At 42.1% G+C, this 21,228-nt stretch overlaps 1 protein-coding gene across 4 annotated transcripts in view; it reads right to left on the reverse strand.

Annotated features, from left to right (window-relative positions):
- Nucleotides 1–746: 746 nt before the first annotated feature.
- Nucleotides 747–21,228, reverse strand: part of fndc5b (fibronectin type III domain containing 5b) — a 23,416-nt gene continuing 2,934 nt past the window's right edge. For 2 of the 4 annotated variants that reach the window (XM_031287221.2, XM_031287220.2), the window contains 5 exons: nucleotides 17,772–17,890; nucleotides 15,789–15,987; nucleotides 9,107–9,196; nucleotides 5,241–5,433; nucleotides 747–1,898 (listed from right to left, as the gene is read on the reverse strand). In XM_031287221.2, the coding sequence (XP_031143081.1) occupies nucleotides 5,294–5,433; nucleotides 9,107–9,196; nucleotides 15,789–15,987; nucleotides 17,772–17,890 (548 nt within the window). In that variant the 3' untranslated portion in view covers nucleotides 747–1,898; nucleotides 5,241–5,293. Of the gene's footprint in view, nucleotides 1,922–5,240; nucleotides 5,434–9,106; nucleotides 9,197–15,788; nucleotides 15,988–17,771; nucleotides 17,891–21,228 lie in introns of all 4 variants that reach the window. The other 2 variants (XM_035993282.1, XM_031287222.2) reach the window with 2 other exon arrangements.

Consider the following 21,228-nt stretch of genomic DNA (forward strand, 5'->3'; position numbering starts at 1 on the left):
ATGAGCATAATATGAGCACTTTAAGGCACTTCCGCATTGGCTTCACTTTTCAGGCTGGGAAGTTGCCGCTTTGTTCATTGTAATGAAGGAACGTGTCACAGAGTGCAACAATGTGGTTCATTGATGTGTTTATAATAGTGTTTAGACAACAATGGATCTCTATGATGCAGTGGAATAAATTATATCAGGCTTTTGCTACACAGAAAACAAATGGTATTACAGTTGGATCAATTTATTGCTGAATTTTGTCTTTTTATGAGATTGTTTAGGAAAATATTGAATATTGACCTTAAATGTATTAAACTGATTTCCTCTATGGAATGTCAAAAACAAATGCTATCACAGTTATCAAAAACCTATGCCAATGGCCACAGTGACTGAAAAGATAAGAATGTCATCTATCTGCATGTAGAGTACATATTCATGCAAGTTCTAATTGTACTGCCAGTCTGCAAGTTCTAGTACTGGCAGTTTGGGCGATCAAATCTGCAGTGCATCTTTAGTAAATTTACCCCTGGATTTTTCTCTATCCCATTACAGCCTTGAATGTTAATGATAGTTTCAGAGGGGGTCTGAGAGAAAATGGTTTACATTTCAAAACATCCACACAGCCAAGTGGATTATCTATATGCTTTTACATCCTGGCATCCCAGCTGGTCTCCAGCCAAACCAGAGTGGAAATCCAGCATACATTTGCCCAGTGTATACATTTCATTAGGATTGATGCCCTGCATTTCTCCATCCTTATTACCTGCACATTCTATTGCAGACCATAGGTAGCATATGGTGCTGAATATGTAGTGATGAACAATAAACCTAAATTTGAACCTAAATCATCATTATCATTTCCCAGCGATGCCAGTCTATTCAAAGTTTGACACATGAGTAAACTTCTGGCTTTCAAACCTGGAAGTTGTAAAATTTAGATTTTAAGCGAGACACCACTGTGATGAGAGCTTGCCTGGTCAATCGTTGGAACTTTTTCTGAATCATGGATGTATTTATTTGTCATCCAACTCATATAAGGAACATATGGTGCACTGTAAAAAATAAATAAAGAAAAGTGTCATATTTTATCCCCGAACTGACAAGGGCTTTAAGGTTCCAGTTCAGAAAGGAGAGAATAACAGATGCATCATTTAACTGATGACACAAAGAGAGAAAGGCAGGAGACAAGACTCAACGTGCAATATTTCTAACCCAATAACAAAATGATACTGACTGGGATTGTGAGGGCTCAAACAATCACAATAGGAGGAGCACCAAACGTCAATGTGCTTATTAGAGAGACACCGACACAGATAGACAGGGAGAGAGATGAGCTGCTACACAAAGGGCAGTAATAAAGACAGAAAGGAGAGACTGTGGATGGAGAGATAGAAAAAGAGAAAGTCCTTGGTTTAAAACAGAGCTTAGCTTGTTTAGTTGTGTGCTGACTAATTCCTGGACCTGAAGGACCAGCTATTCTTACGAAGCAACTTACATTTCTGCTTTCTCTGACCAGTGATACAAACCTGAAGTTGGAAAAAAAAAAGAAGTCTGATGATCCGCTCTTGGGATTCGATGCTACTGATGAAGAGTAACCAGAACGTATGAATCAAGCAGTTCTTGTCAAGAGGATATGACGTCCCCTCCCATGCTTTGACTGACAGACATTTTGTGTCTTGTGTATTATTTGGCTGTCCGCTCATTGGCTACAGTCCAGTTTTGGTCACAACAAAGGTAAAAGTAGGTTTGTCCTCTTCTGTTTCCTGGTTGCAGCCATTGATTATGCAAGTTCAGATTTGTGTCCATTGTTTTTGAAGAGTTCTTCATTGTGTAGAGAAGAGTTCCTGTACTGGTTTATCGGTTCTTCAGTACAATGGTGTCTGAGAATGGCTTTCTGTTGGTCTCAGGCTCTGGAGGAAACAAATTTACTGAACTTGATGAGAGACAAAGGACATGAGTTCTTATATTGTAAGGCAGGAAACAAAAGTAGTCATTATAAGCCGCTTTCCGACCGGAGGGATTTTTGCAGTTCCTAGAACATACAATTCCTAGAACCCTTTTTTTCTCGTGTTCCGACTGGACCAATTTGGGGATTTTTAAGTTTCTCTGGCCGCAGTTCCTGTAACTCTTTCAGCTCCTACTTCAGGGCAGGGTCTTTTCGCTGTTCCCTTTTCAACGAGGGTCGGGTTTCCGGTACAGACAGACCAACAACGTGACAATTTTCGCCATCTGATTCATCACTAAATTCACTTCTGACGACGTTTTAGGTGAGAAATTAACTGTTTAGATTTCGAATATAGGCAGTCTTGCGAAAATTGATGCCGAATTGACAATTTGCTTCAAAGTTTTCAGAGTTGAGAAGCTCCATGAAGTGAGGCGACAGCCAGCAGGCGCCTGCCCCGCCCTCTAGCTTGTTGCTCAGCCACTCATGCTCAGAGACCCCGCTGTAAGCTGGAGATCTCTCAGACCGCTCTCGTAAATAAGAGGCTTTTATTTCGCCGTTGACGGTTCGTTTGTTTAAATATCACAACACATGTCCATCATAAGATTAACGGGAACCTGTGGTTAACTGTCTTTTCGGAGTTAAACTATACCTCGCTGGCTGGCCGTCACACACACACACACACACACACACACACACACACACACACACACACACACACACACACACACACACACACACACACACACACACACACACACACACACACACACACACACGTCCACAGCGCAGCAGGCAGAGGTGGAGGAGAGAGAGATACCCGTTTCTCTTCGGGAGACTTGTTTAAATTATGACAAATATGCTATATACATTAGATTTAATATTTAGTTCAAACTTTTTTGGTGTATTTGTTTTCTGATTTTAACGCTATAAAAACTGTTGCCGTGCTTGCGTCACTCTCTTACCCCTCCTACCAGTCCCTACTTGGCCAGTGCGAATGCAAATGGGAAAAACAGTTTTGGGGGAGAGTAGTTAGTAGATCTGTTTAGAAGTGGACTTTTCCTATAACTACGTTCCTGTAACTACTTGGTCGGAAAGCAGCTATAGTGTTTGTTTTGTGTTATTTGCAAAACTTATGTTTTTCTTATTTCTAATTGACCGTGAGCTAAATCCCATCCCTGTTAACACACCTGTTAAGCTTTCTATTTTAGCACTGCAGAAACTGCAGTATACAATGATAATGGTGGCAGATTTATCACTGAACATTCTTATACATTTTTGAAACAATGGTTTCTTGATTTCAGACAGAGAGACAAAAGCAGGCTACTCATCTCCAGACGAGGAACTCCAATTCTGCCAGCGGAAATGACTGTAGTTAGCAGATTGGATCAGCTGTACATAGCTAATTTACTTGCCCAAAATAAAAATAAAAATATCAGGGGCATCAGGGAGAAAACCGTTAATTAATAAAGAGATGGTGCCTTACTGTACGTACACACCGCCGCCGACTTGACCTTCTAAGTTACCGGAAGTCATTCATTTTCAATGGAAGCTGGCTTCTCTCAGCTGCAAGAAGCGGCAAATCTGTCGGCGTCGTGTTTTGGGCGTTTTGAGCGACCACAGCACCAAGCAGAAAGTTGAAAGTAGGTCAACTTTATGGTAATGAGCTATGACGCGGATCAGCGGCAAGCAGCGGCAAATGCCAGCAACCAATCGGAATATAGACGTCCTTCGCGTTGGCTGATTCCGGAGAAACATACGATGGAAACTTTCGTTCCTACAAAAACATTAGTTCTGAGAAAAAGGAGGAAAAGCTCATCATCGCCGTTGCTGGGTTCCCTATCATTTATGATATTTGCGTATAGGGACCAGTTAACGTTACCTGCTGGTCACATCGTCTCTAAACACGCTCACGGTGAAGTCCTGCACGGATCAACAACAGCTGGCGGCTGCTCGCTCTGCCTGCATGCTGCTGCGGTTCAGCGGCTAATGAGCGAATTAACTGCTAACAGACACCGCTGCGACCAACAACCAATACAAATTCTGTCATTATATATGTAATTTATAAAAGGTTTCTAGTGTCAATGTATTGGCCGTGCAGTGGCTGCTTGTGCTTTTTCCGTGATCGAACATAGAATGCTACTACGTCAGAGCGGCCAAAGCGTCAAACAGCTTCCCTGTACTTTTTGACAAGCGTCCTTGACAGGGCGGCTAGAGCTTCTTTGCAGCTTAAGTCGGCGGCGGTGTGTACGTACAGTTAGAGAAACTTAGTTCATGTTCGCAATATAGGTTGTTGTAGAAGCACAGGAAGCAAAGGAAAAAAGCCCTGAAATCAACACATCCTCAGACCTAAACGACATTATAGGTTGATTTCCTTAGACTCCCATAATGACACTTACGACCGATTTATTTACTGCTGCAGGGTGGTGGTTTAATCATGTGACTGTAATCATATGAACGGGTGCAGTTTTAAACACGTAGTAAACGTAAAACAAAACTAGTTAAGTTTATGCAACAAAAATACTTAGGTTTAGTAAAACATCAGGGATTGGCTTAAAGGTGCACTATGAGTTCCTGCATGACGTCACTTCTGTTGATGTAAAGTAAATACCAAAACAAAACAGAGCAAGCTCGCCCCTCCCCCCATGTTTCCGTAACTGTCATGACTAACTGACTAACTGTCACTAACCCCCACCCCCTCCCCCAACCATCTTGTCGGTGATTAGCTGGAGTGGTTTGTTGTATTTTGGTGCACAGCCTGTGCCTCTAGTGTTTGTTTGATGTTTACGACCCCTGTGTTGTCTCCCGAGACCGGGCTTTTTCCCAGTGTATTCAGGGGGCAGGCAGCTAGCGGATCAAGGAGAGATGCCTACTAATGAAATCGCGCTGAACCCATGCAGGAACTCATAGTGCACCTTTAAAACGAGTCGATTACTAAAATTACTAAAATGAGGATGTAGTGTAATGACTAATATCTGTAAAACTTTTAAAATGACTTTTGGTTTCACTCAGGAGACACAAACTTCCGTCTCCTGAGTGAGTTCCTGTGTTAGTTTGACCCATCCACCACCCCATCCTAACTCCTTACGCAGAATTTTGGTGCTCCTATATTTGATCCTTTCCCTTCCTCGTTTGCTCTCGCGATAATAACAACAGCTACGAGAGGTCGCTGCCTAACAAGAAATGTAATTTTGGGTCAACCCATACGGTCGTTTTCTAGGTGAGGACGGGCTTCTAGAAATACATATATAGAACACAAAGTATTTATATAAGGTATTACATAAGACAATAAAGATATCCTGTTTCTCACCTGTCCTGAGGTTCGAGGAGTTGGTTATTGCACAAGGCTATGCAGGGCTGGTCTTAGACGTTGCTGCGCAGTAGCCCCCCCTGTGGGTGCTCTGGAGTACTGCACTCTGAGGAGTTCTTGGCTTTGTCCTTGTTGTTGTTGGGCTCGTTGTCTTTGATGATGTCATACTGACGACAAAACAGGACAATCACCCCTAGGAGACAAATGGACATGATAGTTATTCGTTAGAATAATCCCTTTTTCCTTTGGTTTATGTTGCTCTTCTCCATGGTGAGTTTAGAGGTTAAGGTGCTATTGGAGCAGCAATCCTGGAGCTTTTAGGGGTTTTAGTGTTTTGATTGAGGACATTTCAAATCGGGGATGAATACCTGTGTCATGTCACATAATGTCGGGGTTGGTTTAAGATGCTATTAGATTTTTTTATTGCTAGACAATTTAATGTCGTAATTTTAAAGTCTAGCCAAAGACTATCATTTGAATTTGAACTAAGTTAAAGGAATAGTTTGACATACGAAACAGGCTTGTTCAATTATAGTTAGATGAGAAGATCGATACCACTTTCTTTTTTTTAAAAGATTATTTTTTTGGGCATTTTTAGGCCTTTATTTCCACAGGACAGATGAAGACATGAAAGGGGAGAGAGAGGGGGAATGACATGCAGCAAAGGGCCGCAGGTCGGAGTCAAACCCGCGGCCGCTGTGTTGAGGAGTAAACCTCTATATACAGTGCTAAGCATAAGTGAATACACCCATGCTAAAGATGACTAAAAAGAGGAATTAAAAAATCTTCTTTTGGAAATTGATCTTAATGCCTTCATTAAAAAAATGAGGAAAAATTCAGTCTTTAAGGACACCAATTTTCTTTGTGAATGAATAATGTATCGTAAATAAATAAATGTTCTTCCTTAAAATACAGGGGACATAAGTAAGTACACCCCTATGTTAAATTCCCATAGAGGCAGGCAGATATTGATTTTTAAAGGCCAGTTATTTCATGGATCCAGGATACTATGCATCCTGATAAAGTTCCCTTGGTCTTTGGAATTAAAATAGCCCCACATCATCACATACCGTTCACCATACCTAGAGATTGGCATGGGGTACTTTCCATAAGAGCATCTTTCAATGCAAATCAAACCGGCTATTAGGCAAACTGAAATAAAACCATGCCAATCTCTAGGTATGGTGAAGGGTATGTGATGATGTGGGGTTATTTTAATGAAAATTAAGCAGACCAAACTGTAGCGAGAAACAGACATGGATACGGTGAACCGTACAGACGGAGATATGAACTTGACGTCAAGATAGCCATGTGAGACCTGCCTTCAGTCAAAAAGATAAAAAACATGGCAGAGGAGAGATGGATGTGGAGAGAGATAGAGAACAAGCACGACAAAAGAAGAAAGAGAATAATTCATGGCGGCGGAGGAGCGTGTGGAGGCAGGAGGAATCTGGCCCCAACAGTCTACAGTCTTGGCTGTTGGCTGCTTATGTCAGCCTATGTTCGTCTGATCACTGCATTACCAAAAACCAAGATGGAATATCTCACTGTGATGTCCCCCAGCATGCTCCACATGCCCAATTAAAAGCTGAAGAATACAATTCACCACTTCACCATCCTGCCTTCCTTTTTCCTCTTCTCAAGACTTGATTGCTTAGTTTTCACTATTTTCCATCCCTCTCTCTCTTTGAATCTCGTCCTCTCACTGGTAATTGGCAAAGGGAGATCCAGGCCGCTTGCTGTTATTGTATCTGCCATATACAGTATTTGGGCCATATTTATATCTCATTTCACCTGGGGAAGTGGGTTAGGAAGGAATATTTATGGCTGTGTGCGTCTGTAAAATAGTGCTGAGATGTACAAAAGCATAACTGCAACACAGAGCATATGACTGGGAGGCTTAAATAAGCAGCAGCCACAGTCTAATAGTTTGAAAAACATGTAAACCAGGCATTTTAAATGCTGACTTGACTTTACTGACTGACTGAGCATTTTCAGATGGTCTAACTAAGCTAGCACATCAATGTAAATACAATGCAACCCATAGATACATACCTAAGTTTGCTTTATGTTGTTATTTAGCCCGCTAGCAGCATGGCTCTGGGTCTACCACTTAAATACTTCAACACTTTTGTACAGACATTCGTAGTCTCCAGAGGAGGAAGCCGGCTAAATATCTAGAATGTGTCTGTAAGGGTTTTGAACGGTTCACACATGCTATACGCATGCTAAACGCGATTTGACTCCCATCTGGGGCTTTTGTCGGCAAGCTCCAAAAACCGTTGCCGAGTGACAAATCAGGGCAAAAGTCTTGTAGTGGGAAATCTCAAACTAAGATTTTTGAACAATCAAAACAGATAACTCAAAAACAAACTTAATATTAGTCAGGACACTTTTTCCCGCTATAACACATTTCTGTCTGTGTTGACAAGCATATCTGGATAGAAATACATGATTTAAACCTGAATGTTTTCATCATCCCAAAAGCACTACATAGTCTTCAGACAACATGGTCATCAGAGACAGATGACACCACTACCAGTGTGTTTGTCTCTTAAGGCCCTGACACACCAACCCGACAGCCAACTATCAGGAGGAAAGGCAGTCGGACTGATCATTCTCCCCAAGTTGGTCAAAAAAGTGCCTCGGAACACATCAAAGTGACACCGACTTGAGTGTACGTTCTGTGCGTGCGCGAGACGTAATACGTCTCCATAACAGCAGGCGGCGCTAATCTGTATTGTCGCCCAAAAAATGAAAACCGGCAGCTGATTGGACGAACGTGTCACGTGGGTCTGGCTGCTCCCTGATTTTTCAACCGAGCAGAATGGCCAAGGGGGTAAGCTTCGCTTCAGAACTCAAACCTCCTATGGCGCCATTTTGATGCTACCAAACGATCCCCCGACGTTAGCATTCCATTGACTGCCATTCATTTTGACGTCACTTTGACAGCAAATAACTTTACATCTGAAGCGTTTAAAGACTCTATTTGTCCATTGTTTATTTCTAAAGAAACATGACAATGTATAAAAGGCTCCATTACCTTGTATCTCACGTTATGGCTCCGTAGCAGACGTTTTTGTAAAAATAGGCTAACGATTGTGTCATAACCACGCGACTTACTGTCACACAGTAGAGGAATTACCGTATAGTACAGGAGAAGCTCGCAGGTAGTTTTGACTTACATTAGCTGTTTAAGTTTAATTACTAATGTTAACTAGCATTTTAGTTAGCAATAATTAGCCTGTGTCCATGTTATCTCCTTACATATACCTACGCTCTCCATCTCTGCAAGATTGGGAATGATTGAGATTTCTCTTGGCACAGCTACCAGAAGACTTACAACTTTCAGACAGGTTGCTCACGTCACATTTACGTCATCTCTCTCAGTTGGAGGCTGCGCAGTAACGCTCAGCGCTCACCGGAAAAGTGCTTCTAATATACTTCAATGGTCTCCGTCCAGAGCAACGGGATCTGTTGGTCCATTATATACTGTCTATGATAATGGCGGCTCATTGAGAATACAATCAAAAACGTGTTTCTGAAAACATTTTAAGCGAGAAATAGGCCATGCAGTTGCTGAATCTGTCTTCATTTCAGATCGACAAAGGTCAGTTTGAAAGATTTTCGTCAGATTTTGAGAGCCGTTCGTCACGCTAACATAAGTGCACTGATTCGCTAGTCAAGGGCTAGAACTCACACCGAACAGACTGGAGTCACTGACCTCGCCAGACTGTCCGACGGCCGGTTATCGGGTTGGCGTGTCAGGGTCTTTAATAGAGCCTCAGTCAGAGAGCTTTTTTGCCCCAAAGACAGTGGATTGCTATAAGGTCTGCAGTGATACATTTGCTGAAGAGGAACATTACCTGCCCACATGACGAGCACCACTACAATGATGATGAGTTCTCCAGCTCTCAGCTGAGCATCCTGACCAAACTCCTCCATCGTCACCTCGTCTGGAGAGAGAGCACACACACGCACGCACGCACGCACGCACGCACGCACGCACACACACACACACACACACACACACACACACACACACACACACACACACACACACACAGAGTCAACAAAGTGCCACTGAGGACACTGTGGTTAATTGTCCCAGAGAGAAAATGTGAAATTGCCCATCACTCTGAAACTCTGCGGGGAAAGATAAAAGAATAAAGCACGGCGATAGGAGAGCAGAGAGGCAGCCTGGTGTAAATTTTCCACTGTGGTCAGTGTAATTAAAGTTAAGTGAGAGCCGAGGTCTACAGAGACAGAGAGAGCTGGATCCAAACCCCATTCCTCACTGTGATTCTCTGCTGACAGGAAACAAGGTTAAAGGTTTGAACACAGTCTGGACCACAACCTCCCACTCTCTGTTGCCAACAGCCGGCCTGGTGCTACCACACATTTCTGTGTTTCTGTGGTCAAACTGGTTGATTTCCATGGCATAGCACGATAGCATGATATCAAAGGGGTTGCATGAATGGCATCAAGACATCACTGTCACTTAGATGTCTTTACTTGCATCTCAACGGGGGTCTCCAGAACCCACTAGTTGAAGGGGGTTCGCCTTGAAATTATAATACAGTATATATAGCATCATTTTACTAGCTATTTTACTATATTTTACAGCTTAGTGCTGAAGTTTATGGAATGGCCACAGCCAATAAAATCTTAATCTTAATGCCATTTTGCAGTAAAATAATATATAATATGTAATTTTCCATTCCAAACTTCCATGTTCTCTTCCTCATTCAAAGTCACATTGACATAGTGTAGTGTAGTGGATGCTGATTTGTCTAATATGGAAAGTACAAAGGATGGGGTTTCAAATTGAGTTGTCTCGATGAGTTGAGGAAGATGGTGCTTCTGTGGTCAGGCTTGCTCTCAGGTCTCTTGTTGCCATGGTGATCCCTCTGAGCTGAAGCTAAGACCTCAAGGTTTGACAGAAGGGAGGTATACTCCTATAGAGTTGAAAGTATTAGCAGATTACATGTTGCTGTTGTGAGAGGACACCTATGATAGACAGTTGTCTGAATAAGATAAGCTTGGGTATGACCTGAAGCTGTAAGTTGATGGCTACGTCTCAGGTTGTACACTGACCCTTCAGGTTGGAGAAAGCAGCAGATCTGCGACTGTGGGTGGGTCTCCGTGGTGGCCTTGTTGACGAACTGATCCAGGACGTGGAGGGGGGGGGAGACGACAAATACGACTCACAAATACTCCAAAGTTGTCTTGTTCACATGTTGGGCCCTATCTTGCACCCGGCCCAGCGCAGCGCAAAGCCCGACGCAAGTGTCTTTGCTAGTTTAAGAACGACGCAGTTGTCCATTTCCCGTCCAGCGCCCACGTCGTTTGAATAGCAAATGCACCTGCGCCCATCTTTGCGCCCATGGGCGTGCTGGTCTTACAGAGGTGTTTTCAGGTGAATTCTTGGTGTATTGCTATCTTGAGGCAGCGGGAAGTGATCGCGCCATTTCATAGTTATTTTAACAGCAACTTAGTAAAATGCGTCTAGGCTTATACACAGCGCGCACACACTATGCTTGTTACACACACACAGGGAAGCGCAGCAGCACACAAACATATTACATAAAAATATTACGGTGCAAATCCGCCATCCACTATCACAAGGTACAAACACGCCTGGCTTTTGAAGGGAATGGGAGATGACACTGATTGGTTTATTGCATGTTACGCCCAAAACACACCTATGAATTAATGAAGACACTGAGTACAACCCTTTTGAACCATGCGCCCGGACCCTTTTTTCCGCCGTCAAACTAGCAAAAGTGACACGCCCTAAACGCACCTGCTTTTAACCTTAGATCGTTAAAACAGGGCCGTTGATTCAGGAGTCACCCAGTTTCGGTGTGAACTGTGCAGAGGCTGAGGTTGAGACTTCTGGAGATTGATATGCAATCACCGTGGCTAGGGTTAGGTTAATTATTTTATAACTCACCCGTTACATTCAGACATATTTTTGTGTAATTAAGTGCATTTCACTTTTGGCGCTTTTCCATTACATGGTACCTGCTCGACTCGCCTCGACTCTACTCGCCTTTTTTGGTCAAGTGGCCTGATGTTTATATTTGTGCGCTGGCGTGTGCGTCGAGCCGGCATATACGACCAGCCATGCTGAGGCGGTACTAAAATCTGCAATGGAAAACGGACGCACAGTGTGTCAAGTCGAGTTGAGGCAAGTAGAGTCGAGTTGAGGCGAGTAGAGTCGAGGCGAGTTGAGACGAGTAGAGTCGAGGCGAGTCGAGGTGAGTAGAGTCGAGGCGAGTCGAGTCGAGACGAGTAGAATCGAGGCGAGTCGAGGCGAGTCGAGTCGAGGCGAGTCGAGGCGAGTCGAGACGAGTCGAGGCGAGTCGAGGCGAGTCGAGGCGAGTCGAGACGAGTCGAGGCGAGTCGATGCGAGTCGAGTCGAGTCGAGGCGAGTAGAGTCGAGGCGAGTCGAGGCGAGTCGAGTCGAGACGAGTCGAGACGAGGCGAGTCGAGGCGAGTCGAGACGAGTAGAGTCGAGGCGAGTCGAGGCGAGTCGAGGCGAGTCGAGCAGGTACCATGTAATGGAAAAACGCCATTTGAGTGGCAGGTGGCTGCCATCACAGGAAGCGAGCATAGACTAGAGGCTTGTGTCCTTGTTTGTCCAACACACCATTTAGTGTGGCCTACTGTACATACTCTGACTAAAACTATTCACAACTGAAAGCTTTGGTTTAGAAGACAAAGACTACTGCAGCTGGGCTGGGAAGAAAGGAACACTTTACTGCACAGTATGTGAATACTGGAAGCAGGCTGCTGCCACACCTCTAGATAAATTAAAAGTTGAAACAGTTCCGACAGAAAGGAGTCTCTAAAATGTTTTACTGCTGTAAAGATTGATTTACAAAACTGCAGACTTTGCAGCTCCTTGTATAACGTAATAACCAACATTACACCTTAACACTTGTCATCAAAGATTTTACTCCATTATGAAAACTTCAGTGCATTCAGGACTTTTGCAATATTTTGTTGGTATTGGATAGAAATAGGCAGATATAAAGAAAGATAAACAGGCAGATAGAAAACACAGACAGTTGTGTGTTGTGTTGCATTGCGCCTGCAGATACTAAATGGTGTCAGGCTGATTAATACCTGCTTAGAAGGGGAGGAGAGCATTAATGGCTGGGAGATTTAATCAGGAAAGCTAATGAATTCTTCCATAAACACACACACACACACACACACACACACACACACACACACACACACACACACACACACACACACACACCCCTTTTGCACACTGGTAACTTCCATCAAAGTCGGAGCAAACAAAACAATTCAGCCCCTTAACATCAAGACAAATTGTCCCGCTTAAACACCTACTGTATGTCACACAACCTCACATACAGTGCAAAGTATAGCTATCAAATAGCTAATATTTTTGTTTAGTATTGAGGGTTAAAATCTTATTTTTCGTAACACAACTAAAGACATCAGCCACAACTGTGAGATTTTTTATTTTACCTCTAATTAATTTACTTGTTTCAAGAATTTGGCAGAGAGTAGTAAGAAATAATTTCAAGCTCTCCCACTGTGCTGCTCTTAAATGATACCTACTTATTCCAAATACCATGTCTGAATAGCCTTATTCTCGTTAACAGGTATCCCTGCTGCCAAGAAGATGCTGGCTTACGCTGTAAACTGCCACATACAGTTGCAATGGGTTCAACTCGCCTCGACTCTACTCGCCTTTTTTGGTTTTCCGTTACGAAAAAAAGTCCCTGGTACCTGCTAACAGGTCCTTTTTTTTAGCATCACCTCTGTAGAGGTTTCGGGTGAGCTGAGGCGATACCAAAAGGTGACGTGAAAACCTGCAGACTACTGATTGGTCAGAGAGAATCGTCACTAATCACTGCGTCATCATTGCTAGCGACAGACGTGGGTGTCCTGAACAGACCCACCATTTTTAAACAGTTTAGCCAGCGGTGGTTTTTCTTGCTGCCTCCAACAAAATGTGTGATGACAAAATGAGTCAAAAACAACACACCTTCGACGTTCTGTGTATGTGTGTCGCGTTAGGTCATGGCAGTTTCCTGCGGCGGCGCTATGACGACCAGCCACGCTCGCCTCAGGCATGAGGCGGTACTAAATCTGCAATGGAAAATAGAGGACGGGGCACTGCGGTCGAGTCGAGTCGAGTAGAGTTGAGTAGAGTAGAGCTGGTACTAGCAGTGGGTAAGCGCCAATATACTGTATACTATATTATTATTGTGGTCAAAGTTACCACAATAATAACGCGTTCTGTGATTTGGGCCTTGGGCCACTCCATAGTTTGGGAAATCAGGAAGCGATGCAGCAGTAACGTTATGGATAGCTAGCAGAAACAAACCTCCTTGAGAAGAAATGGATAAAGAAAAGGGTCTTTTGAATAGCAAATTTAGTTTCAAAGCCCTTATAGGTGGTTCTCTCGACAAGGCTATAGTAAAGTTATGTGCATGTACTGTCGATGTGAATTGAGTTCGCACCGGAGTACGTCGAGTCTCAAATACCACTTGCTTGTGAGCCTTTATTTTCCCACATAAGGTTAAACAGAATTACATCATTACATTTATCTGACTTGTACAATGTGTCTGCCCCATTCTGTAATGCACACGGTACGTTGTTTTGTGTTGAGCTGCTTTAAGAAAATGGGATATAAAGTTAACCTTTACAAATTTAAAGTGGGAAACTTGTAGTACTGTTAGTATTACCAAGTAATGTTACATTCAGGTCAATGTGCCCATCTGTTGTTGCTTGATTAGCTTGAGTTTGCCATATGATGCTTTCCCCATATCTTTTGCGCACACAGTACCTTTGAGGTGATTCTGGAGAAAATTCTAGAGAGTGTTTGTCATTTTTAGAATTTTTGCAACAATAATAAACGTTTGCATGAAGCAAGCATATTTGTCCTGTCTAATGTTAATAAGAGCATTAAAGGGTTAATTTAATTTATTAAATTGTGGTTAATTTGTGATGAATTGCGAGTTAACTATGACTATCTTGCGATTAATCACAACTTACAGCCCTAAGATATATATATATATATATATATATATATGAATGATATAATTAACATGGAGCTATAGAAAACATAGTGCTGGAGCTGGTACTATTTCAGCATGGAAAGTGATGGCAGATAAAATCAAGGACTTGCTGTAATAATAATTTCTACTTTTTGATACAGCACATTTTGAATCTTTGTGTCACGCAAATATTATATTGAGATCTGTCGATATGGGATGAGGTTGGGCCGCCACTGGGTTTTTGCATTTAGATTTTTTTCGTGTTGTACTTTAGTTATGTTTATGTATTTTGCTTGCATATATCTGTAGCAAAAGAACAATACAAAATGATTACCAAAAAAAACTGGCTAAGAATTTTTATGGTAAATCGGCCACCGTTATCATTGTAAACTGCATAGTGCAACAGACGGATGGTCAGTTGGAAGGAAAAATGGCCATTTACTAGAAACATTTTGCAGAGACCATTGTTTAGACACTGCAGAAGAGACTACATGTCTTGTATCACTTCCCCCCACTCATAGGGACCTGGACAAGCCCCCACACAGGGGTGTCTCTAGGGAATAAGTTGCTCCCTAATGTCCCGTTTCCTTATCAACTTGCCGCCGTTGAGCATTTAGCATTATCTGTGTCCCTCTGAAGCAGCTGCTCTCGGCACTATAACTGGGTCAGACTTGATAAAATAGGAGGTACTGCAAGCCGCTCCAGATAACAGCAGCCTCTGCATTGAGAATTAGACTGAGACATTTAAATGGGAGTTGGGGTTCTCACAAAGACAGCAATTTCTGTGTTTTATTTCTATGAAATTGTTAAATAACCATTTTCTTTGTGGTGATTAAGCAAAACACAAATAAAACAGTACTCTGCTGGGTTGCTGCCTCTGGTTAAAAGCTATTAAAAATCTGTGTATGCATGTACCTGCATGGGTAGATGTATGTGTGAATGTGTGCGTGTAGACTTGTGTGTATCAGCGAAGGAAAAACCAGAGAAGCAGAATGTTTGTTTACTCTCCTGTGTGAATGCATGATTGCTTCTGTGTCTGCGTGCTTTTATACTTGTTTTTGTGCTCTTGCATGTATCGAATTATAATCATCAGCCTGCCTGTTTATATGCTTGTCGCATGTGCTGTGCAGAAGTAGAACTCACACTGTTAGTGTCAGGCTTATTATTGTTATGGGGTTTTTGATGATTTTGAAAAATGAAAATGAATTTCCGCAAAGGATTACATCACTTTAAGGCTTTTTGCACAGATTTTATGTCCCCATGGAATCGAGATCCTCTTGCAACATTTACAGCTCAGAAAACGCTTCCAGTAACAGTAAGTGAAGATAGAATTGCTTCTTAAGCCCCAGTGTCCCTATCAGTAAGTGAAAAAAACAAACCAGAGTACAGTTTGTGCTGTAAATTGTATTCTTACAATTCATTTTAAGCCCAAGTTTGTGTATATCTTGTGTAGATGCATTACTCAATAACCAAGTAAAAATAATGTGTTATCGTCCCTCACCTGGGCTCTTGGACGCCATCTTCTCCGACTCTTTGGGCGTTCTGAAGAGGACCGGCTCACTGGCGGGGCTGCTGCCTCCCATGCTGATGCTCTGAACGTGAACGATGTACTCCGTGTCCTCATCCAGATCCCACAATGCACAGGAGCGCGTGGTGGTGTTGACTTCCTGGATGAACCTCAACATGCGTACATCCTTCTTCTGCAGAAAAGCGAGGAACAGAAGGGCAGAGGAGAGCAATCAGGGCCAGGAGACTGGGTGTAATGTGATACTTTATTGATTCCTGCATGGAAATTTTCTTTCTTGGCACCACCTCAGCAGATGTCAGGGTTAAACTGGTGCATCAGGCCACTATCTGATTCTCTGTAACCACGGATTATAGTGGCGTTTGATTCTGAATGTTTCAGAAGTTTTTTTCCAATGTGCCAGGAGCAGAATTCTGGAGGAACTTACTGTACTTTTTGTGATTTCTTCAACATGAAAAGATAATATTGGCACAAAGTAGCAATATCTCCACTCAAAACCCTGCATCACTTTAACTAAAGTCACAAGTTCAGCTTCACCCTGCTCCTTCAAGGCAATATTAAAGTTGTCTACTTGTTAGCGAAAATTGCTTGGATACATGCTCTATCAGATGCAGTCAGATTTTCTGCTGACGATCCCTCTTGAGAAATTTCAACAAGCTGCCCACTGGTTAGGGCTGATATGCAAACATGTCTCTCTTGGGAGAGTTGGGAAAAAGCTGAAAGAAAGCCTCCAGGGGTTTGTCCTGCAGTGTAATTAAGCTTAAAGAATCAGAGTGCTTCTCTGGCCATATGTATGCTCTGCTTGAAATGTACATTATTATCCAGCTAGGACTGCTTGCTCAGGTCAAATGGTTCCTGCTAGATCAAGAGTAAATCTCCTTAGGGGATTTCTTATTCTAATTAAACAGCACGTAGACAAAACATACATTTGACAAGTGTCTGAAAGTGTATCTACTACTAGCTAGCTGCAACTTTTGGACTTCTGAAAACTTGCATTTCCTCAGCCTGTTCTGTCTATTTTATCTAAAGCAGGGGTATTCAAAGTCAAAATGTAGGCCCCCCCGCATTGGACACAATTGAGACCACTGCCACCCCCCCACCCCCTATTTGGATGGGACATTCTGAGCCTTTGTAATGTCAAACAATATTGACAGTGCAACATGAAAAAAGGTTTATATTAATGGATTCTTCATTTTGGAACTCCAGTTCCCATAATACTTTGGGGGACGTAAGAAAGAAATATGATGTTGCCATGAATTCAGTGAGTTACGTTGTGGGCCACAACTTAAGCCTTGTTATTCTTTAGCTAATATTTGTTTACATTTATCTATTAACGTATCCTGTTCGCAATGTAATGAATAAATCAATAGCTCGCAGACGGCAGGGCTCCAATATCCACTTGTTTATTACACCTACATAAGGTGATGTTTCCAGCACAACTGCTCTTCCCTAGACTTAGAGTGGGAGCTATTTATTTGTTAATAAGCCCAACCCGGCCTACCCGGGTAGTGCGAAGTGTAGAGCGGCAGAAATAAGCTAGGTAGTGGTAGCAGCATTGCTGTTGTTAGCTCACGGCTAGCATTACGGCTACATGTTTCATCCATGCTTGTCACGTCAGAGGTGAGAATCGTGTGGAGGCAATCCCAGCCCAGATGGAATTTTTTTCAGTGTTTCGAGTACAGCCCTTTTAAAGTACCTCAATATCTTCCAAGTGCTATGTTTCACAGCTACTGCTGAGCGGGCTATGCCAGCATGCCAAACTACAGCAACTAACTAACCCATTGTTTTAAGATGGACCTGCATGCACCTGTCCCTTTCACCTCATGCAGTTTCTTTGCTTCATGCCGCTCCCACTCCAGAACTACTTGAAAACCTCTGATCTAAACTTTGTCCAAAGTTGCCACTTGCCTTTACTCTCTACACACACTCACATGAAGGACATGACACGTATGGAGGTACCTGTTGAGTGATGGCGAATCCAATGACGGGGTCCCCCTCCAAGATTTCCCACGTGACAATGGCGGAGTTTCCCTCAATCTCTCTGATGGTCACATTGAGTGGAGCTGACAGCAGGGTGTCTGACACACACACACACACACACACACACACACACACACACACACACACACACACACACACACACACGCAGCATGGCCACAGGAAACAAATTAGAATAGAGACAGGCCATTAATATTCTGTCACTACACCATGTAATACATACAATAGATGCTACAGTGTATACCTGAAGACACATATTCCCCTCTCCATCGCCCTCTCTCTCTTTGAGCTTGTTCTCTTCTTGCTCTCTTACCCTGCCTTCCCTTAAATCTTCTCTTCTCTGACAGATTAATCCTTCTGCTTTCATTAATACCAGGCCTAATTAACCACACGCAGGTCTCTTGGTGTTTCCCTTTAAAAAGGCTCTCTTTCTAATCTGTCTTTGTCTTGGTGTTTCTCTCTCATCCACACACACTCACACACATTTTCCTATCTTTCCCTCTCTTCTCGCTCTTCTTTCTCCCACGCACATCTCATTAATATGTGACTCGTGAGAATGTCTTTCCTCGTTCATACTGCCGATTGATTTTAATGCTTGGGCTAAAAAAGGAGAAAGAGCACATTGGTGAGGTGTGTGTGGGAGATAAATGACGTGTTTGTGTGTTGTGTGTTTGTGTGTGAGCTGAGACCAACTCAAGGTCTTCTGTGATCTGAGCCAGGGCTATAAGACATTGACATTGCTTGTTAAAGACCTTACCCTTCTTCCAGTTTTAACCTTCCCCTACAGGTGTGTACCGTGTCTTAAAGCAGCTATAATCAATATTTTTTTATATTAACTATGTATTACATGACTACTTGTATGTGAAAGTGGCTGCTCAGTAAAAAGGAGTTGATGGAGACCAAAACAGAGGTAGAAGGACAGTAAATATTGGACTTACATTCATCAGGTGAGTCAACCCTGTCTACTAAAAACATACATTTCTACACAACTAAATTGCATGCTCATTTACATTTTGGTTGTAAATGTATTTTCTTCTGGATTACATTTTGTTTCAACACGTCGTCATAGCGGCGACAGGTGCACGTTGTGAACTGGTGGCAGTTTTAACATTGTGAATTAAAGCATGTCTACTTGTTTAGGTTTAGGCAACAAAACTAGTAAACTTGGTTCTAGATTTAGGAAAAGATCATGGTCCTGATTAAAATAAGAACGGTGGTTGCGTAACTTAAAATAAGTCAACGAGGACAGTTTGGTTTCACACAGGACACAAACAGCGGTCTCCTGGGTGAAAGTCAGTGTCACTGTGTTAAAAAAAATATTTAAAAACACATTTGTGATACGTCAAGAACAAACGCAATGCAGGGCAACATATGTTTCCCTCGAAACTTAATTGAGAATGCACTTTAGTTCTATGGGAACGTACATTTAAGGAGACAGGGCTGGGTGGCTAGAAAATAGGGCTGCAACTAACGATTATTTTTTAATCTGTCAATTATTTTCTTACGGAGCCCCAGAGGTGACATGGAGGAAAAAGGAAAAAAAAGAAAAAAAACAAAGTGGAAAGAAATAAATAAAAATCATGTAGCCTACTTGGGACACTTTTGCGAGATCTCGAGTTTGTGACATGGAGGAAAAAAAAAAAAAAAACGATGAAAAAAAAACTGGGGGAAACACTGGGGGAAACACTAAACTCGAGATCTCAACTTTCAAACTCGAGATCTCAAGTTTGAAAATCCAACAAACAAAACGGATAACCTTAGTAGCTAGCTACTACTAGTAGCTAGCTACTAAGGTTAGCCTGCAGTAATTTATATCAACAGTCAATGACAATGTTCATTAATGTATTAATTAGTAATGCTTATCAAAATAAACGATGGATGTATTTAGACAACCAAGGAGATGTAATCATTATGTCGTGCTACTAGCTAGCTAAGGTTCTTAAGGTTAGCTGGCGCTAGCTAGCTACTAAGCCACACGCACACACACACACACAAACACACACACACACACACAAAAGTCGAAAGAAAGTACAAAGTTGAGATCTCGAGTTTAGCGTTTGTCCCCAGTACGTTTTTTTTTATTTATTTTTTTTTTCTTCATTTTTTTTTTTTTCCTCCATGTCACCTCCGGGGCGGTATTTTCTCGATCTTCAACATGTCAGAAAATTGTGAAAAGTGTCGATCAGTTTTCCAAAGCCCAAGATGACGTCCTGAAATGTCTTGTTTTGACTACAACTCAACTCATATTCAGTTTACTGTCATTGAGGAGTGAAAAACTGGGAAAAAAATAATCTAAGAAGCAGGAATCAGAGAATTTTGACTCGAACCGATTAATTATCAAAATAGTTGGCTATTATTTTAGTAGTTGACAACTAATCGATTAATCTTTGCAGCTCTACTAGAACACAGAAATGTCTATAAGCTTTGCTAACGTTAGCTAACATTAGCCACCATAGACTAATGGTTATTTGAGAGCAAGTAAGGCTGTAGCCTGAGTGTGCGGAGTTGCTTCGTTGCTTATCAATGTTGCTTTTTATTTGTGTGTGTGTGTGTGTGTTTGTGATCCAAAACACTGGTCTTTCTTCCTCTCTGTTTACTGATTACAAGCTGGAACTGCAGTCTGTCACTCTTTGCAAATTAGATTGTCATATTGTCAAACCTCTGCAAATATTGAACACACGGCCTCCGACTTGTTCGCGGAGTCAAATAATCGTATTACAGGAAGTAGAATTTACTCTCCAGTTCTCTGTGTGTGCCCTATGCTAACAATATCACCAGAATACAGCAGAAAAAAAAAACTAATTTCAGAGAAATTCATTTTTTGGTGCAGGGCAAACTCTCTCAGTGGCTCCCAAAGGCTCTGTGTGTGTTTGTTGATGCAGAGTATGGTGTGTGTGATACATTGCTATGACTCCCTGTTTGACTCGCTGTTTTCCCGCTGTTTATCTTCCAGCACAGCACAGAAACACAATACAATAGCAGAGCCCTTTGCAGACAAAAAGCTAAAGGCTGGCTGCAGAATCTCTAAACTCCTTCTTAAAACTACATTCATCTCCACCTTTAGGAAGCCAAATATCAAATCTCTGGAGGCTGAGATGAAGCCCACATGATCTTATCGCCAGGATTTTCGGCTTTTCAAATGACTATCTGTCATCTCTGTTTATCATCGGGACACAATGTATCCAAGCTCTTACGCTTGAGCTGAATGCTCTTATTGAATATAAGCCGCTGCAGGATAAAAATATGCAACACCATGAAAGATAGATGAGGTACTATATCTAACATACATAATATACCAAGATTATATCCATTCTGCATGTAGGGCTTTAAATAGGAAAACCTCATTTTTGTTTAATCTCATACTGTTCCATGTTCATCAGAAATAAAATTAATAGTGCAGCCACAACGAGAAGTAAAA

The sequence above is a fragment of the Sander lucioperca genome, chromosome 16 (assembly GCF_008315115.2).
Source record: "Sander lucioperca isolate FBNREF2018 chromosome 16, SLUC_FBN_1.2, whole genome shotgun sequence".
NCBI classification, from domain to species: Eukaryota; Metazoa; Chordata; class Actinopteri; order Perciformes; family Percidae; genus Sander; species Sander lucioperca.